The 7,220-nt window shown below is 49.5% G+C and overlaps 1 protein-coding gene across 1 annotated transcript; it reads left to right on the plus strand.

Moving 5' to 3' along the window:
* Positions 1–2,323: 2,323 nt before the first annotated feature.
* LOC119826724 (interferon-induced transmembrane protein 1-like) lies at positions 2,324–4,166 on the plus strand. The gene is made up of 3 exons (XM_038348201.1): positions 2,324–2,541; positions 3,171–3,373; positions 3,876–4,166. The coding sequence occupies exons 2-3, from the start codon at positions 3,194–3,196 to the stop codon at positions 4,029–4,031; spliced, it is 336 nt and encodes a 111-aa protein (XP_038204129.1). The 5' UTR covers positions 2,324–2,541; positions 3,171–3,193; the 3' UTR covers positions 4,032–4,166.
* Positions 4,167–7,220: the final 3,054 nt, after the last annotated feature.

Genomic DNA, 7,220 nt, shown 5'->3' on the forward strand with positions numbered 1-7,220 from the left:
GCAACCCAGACTCCTCAATCCCCACACAAAAATGTGCAGCATGACTTCCTACTTTGTTATGATATGATTAAGTACTGATTTTGGCCTCTGTAACCCGCTTATCAGATATTCAAGGGCTATGTTAGGGTCACCTGACTGCCTAATCTTGGCAGAGCAAAACAGCTCTCTCTGGTTCCTGCTTCTTGCATGCACAGATCTACAAGGACTTCTTGTGGTTGCTCACCTTTCAAAGCCCTTCTTGCACCTGCCTCTAGGCAGTGCATCTTTGATTTGATTGGAGGCAGCTAGCAGCTTTCATAAATTTGGCTAATTATAATCTGAATTGAGTCTGAGGGTCTTTCTTTTCCCGGTGGTTCCGAATGCCGTAACAATGGAATAACCATAATTACCTGTCCACGTGTTGTGAAACTGGAAAGTTCTTGTCTGCCATTGGTTCTAGGAAGGCTTTATAGGTGCTTGGGTTGGTTGTTTTGTTGTTGTTGTTGTTGTTGTTTTGGGTTATTTTTGGTTTTTTAAAGTACATTTATATTTTTCCCTCCTTGGTCCCCCGAGAGTCTAACAGTTACATTCCAGCAGGAGATAGTCACAATAATAAAGTTTATAGTCACCTCAGATGGTGAACTTAGAACTTAGTGATAAAGGCAGAAGGGAAGATGCAGTGTGCCAATAATTCTTATATGTTAACTCTGCAGCTACAACTTAGAATACAAAAGATACCTGCTCCCCTGAAGAACTGGGAGTCAACAAATGGCTGTTTTTGCCTAGGGGGCAGAAGGGTAAGAAAAGAGAAAGAGATGGTGTTCAATAGTACAACATGGGCAGGAGACTTGCAACCAGGACCAGCGAAGGCAGGCTGGAGCATTATATCCCAGAGAGGTGAGATACGGGGAAGGGGCCATGTACCTGGGTGATGCTAAGGTCTTCTTCATTGGCCACCTCAGGAAGGGGAAGCATCTCTGAGAAAAGGGGGCTGTTTTTATTTGTTTCTTGAGTTACCTAATATGAATGTCCCAAGCAAGTATGAGAGAGAGAGTGTGCATATGTGGACAGGAAGAGTTCCATGGTGGGGAGGAGGGAGACAGGAAGAGGGAAAGTCAAAGATGGGGAGGAGGGGGCAGAGCTGCCAGTAGAGGGGTGGCTGGTATTAGACAAGGTGGAATGTGTCCAAAGGAAGAGTCATCAGGGACGTCATGTTGGGCTGAATTTGAGAAGGATGGGTGAGGATCAGAATCCAGTAAAGCATAAATGGCATTCCTATCAAAGATGAGGGTCTGAAGATCAAATTTAGATCAGTTATTGAGACTGCATCCCAGAGGTGAGTTGGAGAGATGGGGAGTAGGATCCATGAACATTCGCCTAAGAGGCATCCCTAGAAGGCCATGGGTACCCCCTCCTGATGCTTCCCACAGTGAGATGCTGTTCCCGTGCACTGACTTGGCTGAGATGTGACTTGGGCTAGGGTGTCTTCTGTAAACAAGGACTCTCAGCCCACAGAGGTGCAGTTTCTTTCCTGAGCCATATTAGTTCTACTGGGTATGATCCCTCTCAAAGGGAGACTCGTAACTCCAAAGTACCACATAAGCCACCTGCTGGAGAGCTGCCGGCAGCTTTGCCCCCAAGTGCCCCTCCCTCCTCTGGCCTGGCCTGAAGGCGCTGCCGCCCTCCACAACACATTTCACCAGCTGCTCCTCTTAGACCTCCGCCTGCTCCGCAGATTTTATGTAGATGTGATTTCCTAGAAGGTGATATTAGATGCTAATCATCTCTTGCATCTGAAATGTCAATCGTAAGTAAAAAAATTAAGCGCTAAGGGCTTTGAAAAATTGAAATCAGTTTGCTGCAGGGTCATCAGAGGTGGAAATGAACAATGTACAGGGAGGCCGAGGGCATTTCCCGGACAAGGTTTTCATTAGGGGCTTTTACTTCAGAGGAAAAAGGGAAAGCGCAAGAAGGCTTGGGAGGACGAGGGAGGGGGCGGCTCTGTCGCTTCCTGCCTTTTAAGTACACTACAGAGGTGAGGTGATGGCTCTTAGCAGGCAGTGATGCAGTTTTGACAACGCCAGTGCATTCAAGAAGGTCCACAGAGGCTGTGACGATTAAAGCCGCTAATCAACTTGACCACGGCTAGAAGTAATTGAACCCCAAGCAGTGGATGGAGCATGCCCGGGGCTGGGGTGGGGGGATTTTTTTTTTTTTTTCTTTTTCGCTGGGATTCTCAGAAGTCAGAAGACCCACCCTAAATCTGGGCCACACCTTCTGGTGGCAGCCCACATAAAAGGCTATGGGAGAAGGAAGTGTTTGATTTTTGCCTGCTTGCCTGCACTCTCACTGGAAAGAAACGTTCATCTCTCCTGTCCCCGGAACGTTGCTTTGCTGGTATTAGAACCTACTTTTTCAGGATTCCAACCCAGCTCTCTGGGACCTGCCTGGGACTCGAGCATCAAACTGAGACAGCTGACACTTTTGGTCTTGTGGACAACTACTGGATCCTTGCCTTTCCATCAGGAGAAGGCCACTGCCGGACCGCTCGGACCACAGCCTGTAAGTCATTCTAATTTGTCCCCCCCCCTTTTTTTTTTTTTACCATGTGCAGCTGTTTTGGCCAGGATTCGGGGTACAATGACCTTGTTTTTCCACTTCAGCTTCTAGAATGAGTGTGCTACAAAAGTAAAAGCAGAGTAACTAAAAATACAGACCCACGAGCTCTCGGCCCTGTTTGTACAGAAAGTAGATGCTGGAGTCACTGAGAAGTTGTTCCCCAGTTTCTGTCACAAGGAACGGAGTGAGATTACAAAAAAGCCGTCGTTCCTCAAAGCACACCACAGGGAGAACACGCTGCCCCCTTCTCCTTCCTGTGAGCTACACACTCAGGATCACTGATGTCATTCCTTCTCCCTAGGGGAGAGTGAGCTGTCGCCCTCCAGCCTCTGAGGATTCCTTTGGATGGCTTGAAAAGTCCTAGGAGTGGCCCTCCCCGCACAGGCCCTTAGTGATAACTTGAAACCATTATTTGTTCTTAACTCCCCAGTCCCTAGAATACACAGTTTACAAACATAAGGAAGTAGTTTTCTGAGAAACGGACCCCACTGGGGAGAAGGTGGGCCCACTATGCAGGCGCCTCCAGACTCCTCAGCCTGAGTCACATTTCCCAATTCCGTCTTCCTTCACAGCTCTTAGCCTTCAAAGCCAAGCCATGCCTAAGGAGCAGCAAGAAATGCTGAGGGGCCCCCACATCTCAGCTTCTGCACCAACCACCACGATCAACATGCCGGCTGAGATCTCCACGCCTGATCACGTGATCTGGTCCACATTCAATGCACTCTTCATGAACTTCTGCTGCCTGGGTTTCATAGCATACGCCTACTCTGTGAAGGTATTGTATGCGGACCTCAAGCTTGACTTGTTCCCATGGTACCTGGGGTATACGTGTGTATGTGATCTTGTGTCGGTGTGGGAGAGTTTCTATGTATCGTCGTGTGTGTGTGTGTGTGTGTGTGTGTGTGTGTGTGTGTGTGTGTGTGTGTGTTGGGAATATCCATGTAGTCACAAGGGAGGTGCCTAGAGATCCCTGGGTCGGGTTATCACCATTGTAGCCTAGCATCTAAAAAATTTTTCCTTACTTCCTGGTTCCTGGACTGTCCCTTCATCCTGAAGACTAGGACTCCAGGCTGGGTAGAAAGTGCACAAGGAAACCGTGGGGTGACGGCCAGTGCTGGGTCTCTCTGGAGAGTCTTGAGTGTGTGAAAGTGGAGCAAGGTCCCTGGCCCGAAAAGTAAAGGGCCCTGCTAGGAAGATGATGGGAGAACTGAGTCAGAGCACTTGTCTCTCAGTTCTCCAGCTCCAGGGCCACTGGCTAACCGTCTGGTTTCCTCCAGTCCAGGGACAGGAAGATGGTAGGTGATGTCACTGGGTCCCAAACCTATGCTTCCACTGCCAAGTGCCTGAACATCTGTGCCCTGGTCTTCAGCATCATCATGATCATTGTCATCATTGCTCTTTACGCCAACAGACTTGGTTCTGGGAACTTCTAGTCCTGCCTTGGGCTCCTCTGTCTACAGCTGCCCCACACCCTGGTCTTGGTCCTGCCACTTTACCCCACACATCCAGCAGCTGTTAGCTCGCATCTGTTCACAGTGGATTCAATAAAGTACGCATATTGACAACTATGCTGTGACCCTCTGTTCCTGAACTGAGTTCATCGTGTGTCTTCCCAGTCTGAGGCCAGCAGGGCATCCTCAGCTTGGTAGGTTTCTGGCCACCTGCAGTGGAAAATAGTTGACCAGACTTCTCGGTGTGTGTGTGTATGTGTGTGTGTGTGTGTGTGTGTGTGGTGTGTGTGTGTAACTCTGCCCACTTCTGGCTCCATGTTCCCAGAATACCCAGAAATGATACAGAACAAAGATCCAGGGAGTGTCCAATTCACTGATGTGTTACCCGCTGAGGTTCCTCTCCACCTTCTATCCAGATAAACTGCATCTCAGGTTCTATGAGAACTGCAGAGTTGAGGCTCCGGCTCCTGGTCTTAGCCCAGATGTAACGCACTGGGTTCTGTGACCGAAGCTCATCATCTCTTACCCTTCTCACTTCTGGCTTCCAGCAACAACACAAGCGCTTACTTCTGATTCCAGGGTGAGCGCTTTAGGATGAAGGCCAGGTTACCCGATTTGCTGAGCAGCAGGGCAGAAAACCCAAAGGAAACTCTGCAAGCTTCTGGGAAGGTTGGATACCCTAGCTCCCCTAACCTTGGCTGTGCAGTAGCGTGCTTGTGCAGAGGGCCCTCCCGCCCTCCCTCATGGCTCTTGCCACAGTCAGACGCAGGTGTGACGGCAGCCACCTCCACACTTGCACCTCAAGTTTGCAAGTCCCAAGAGCAGTCCTGCGGGTTCGTCTCGGGTGGCCTTCTCAAGAGCACTTGTTTTCAGTCAGTCACCAAGTTCTGTCCCTCAGAGTCTACCCAGCCTCCAGCCCGTTCACCCCTCCCCACCCCGTGTCTGCAGAACTGGCTCCCACGCCCAGGAATTCCTTCCCTCCTAAAGTGCCACGGTGGGTTTAAGTGTACCCAGAATTCCTAGAGTAGCACAAGGGTCTGGGGGGGGGGTCCCTTGATGTCAAGGTGGGAAGTGCTGCAGGGGGCTCAGCCAGGGAGCAAGCCAGCTGTTGACCAAAAGGGATGAGGGATGCTTGGTACAGAGTGACAGAGACCCTTTCTTGTCCAGGGCCCAAAGTTCAACCCCTGACTGGCAGAGTAAATTCACCCAGCAGGAGAGTATAACCCGCCCATGAGGGATCTAGGTACCGGGCCTCCCTTGAGGCCCAGCAGAGCGAGAGGGAAAAGCAGAGGGGCAGGCTTCAGAAGTGTGGTCACTCACCACCCTCAGCACTTAAGAGCACTGTTTCCTAGGCCAGGCATCCCCCAGTACCGTTTTATGTCCCAGAAATTTCCTGTTCCTGAATGTTGGCTTTATGGGAAATACCTAGGTACTGAGGAGAAGCAAGTAAATAACTGAAGGTCAAATTATGCCACAGTAGGAAGAGGAAGGTGTCTGGGGAGCTTCTCTTCTAAGAACTGAAATCAGAACTTGCCCCTGGGCCCCTACTTCCTATTTAAGGTGGGGGTCCTAGGGCCATTCCCTGGCATGGGGTCCCCTCAGGGCTGATGCTGGTTAACAGACTCCACACAGCCACGCCTAGAGCACCGCTAAACCCACACCCCCTGTGGGGCCTCTCCTGGGCTTCTGCTCCTCATAAGTTGGGAAAAGGAGCTCAGGGTCTGGATGTTTCTGGCTGACTGAAGAGGGTCTATGCTGGGAGACTGGAAAATTCCAGTTACTTGGCTGAAGCCTGAGAGTTTATGGAAGGCAAATGTTTTCTTGACAGCTGTGAAACAAACAATCATTGAAGTGAAGCCTGCAGATGTCCATATGGGGAACTCTGTCCCATGGGACCAGTGAGAGAGCTGTCATCAGACTGGCTACAGAGATGCCTCCGTGGTTAAGAGCGCTTGTTGCTCTTCCGAAAGACCCATGTTCAATTTCCAATCCTACATGGCAGCTAGCAACCATCTGTAACTCCAGTTCTAGGGGATCCAACACCCTACCCTCTTCTGGCCTTCCTGGGTGCCAAGCAGGCACATGGAACACAGACATACGGTACACAGACATACAATGCATGCAAAACACCCATACATGTAAGATTAAAAATAAATAAATCTAAATACTCTTGCTTTAATTTTTTTTTTGAGACAGGATTTCTGTGTAGTTTCAGACCTGTTCTAGCACTCACTCTGTAGACCAGGCTGGCCTTGAACTCACAGAGAGCAGCCTGCCTCTGCCTGTAAAGGGCTGGGATTAAAGGCATGCGCCCCCACTGCCCAGCTAACTACTCATTTCTTAAAAGAATCAAAATAAGAAGCCAGGTGTGGTTGTGCATGCCTTTAATCCAGTACTGGGAAGGCAGAAACAGGTGGAACTCTGAGTTCAAAGTCAGCCTGATCTACATGAAGAGTTCTTTGACAGCCAGGATTACATAGAGAAGCCCTGTTTCAAAGACAAAAAGAAAGGAAGGAAGGAAGGAAGGAAGGAAGGAAGGAAGAAAAGAAAGAAAGAAAAGAAAGGAAGGAAGAGGAGATTGAAGGGCACAACAAGTCATTTGCCAGTTTTACCAATTCAGTAACTTCACAAGGAGCTGATGTTCCAAATTTCAGTGCATGGCAGGATGGATGGAGAATGAACAGACCACTTGAAAGCTGGAGAGGGCTCTACTCTGGTCCCCACCATCTTCCCAAGTAAGGAGAGTCAGAGGATACCATCTTAGTGAGATATAAACCCAGGAATAGGCCATTCTGGGGGTAGCAAAGTCCAAGGTTCTCTTTCATTCATTTCATGAATGTCTTTCATTCTTGGAAAGTTGACTGTCAAGGGATCAAAAATCTAGAGAAAAGAGGTAACCACAGAACAGGTTGGGTGGTAAGAGTCTCAAGCATAAGCCAGCCGCTATATGCCTTCCACCACCCCTTCCACCACCCTCACCAGATTCTACCGATTGAGGCTGCCCTGTTCTTCTCTAGCCTGCCCTGGCTCTGGCTACAGTACCAAGAGAGAATCCATAAATGTAAAGTAAGCAGAGGCTGGAAAGGACTTTCTGAGGAAGGCTCATCTTTCGACTCACCCCCGGCAGCAGTAGAAGGGAAGTTGGCTTTTCCCACCCCGGCCCTGAATGAA

Source organism: Arvicola amphibius, chromosome 1 (assembly GCF_903992535.2).
Source record: "Arvicola amphibius chromosome 1, mArvAmp1.2, whole genome shotgun sequence".
Classification (NCBI taxonomy): Eukaryota; Metazoa; Chordata; class Mammalia; order Rodentia; family Cricetidae; genus Arvicola; species Arvicola amphibius.

Excerpts from the sequence above, each read along its gene's own strand:
- LOC119826724 (XM_038348201.1), top strand. The coding sequence starts at position 3,194 with ATGCCTAAGGAGCAGCAAGAAATGCTGAGGGGCCCCCACATCTCAGCT. Across the intron at positions 3,374-3,875 it reads CATACGCCTACTCTGTGAAG|TCCAGGGACAGGAAGATGGT; the intron begins GTATTGTATGCG and ends GGTTTCCTCCAG.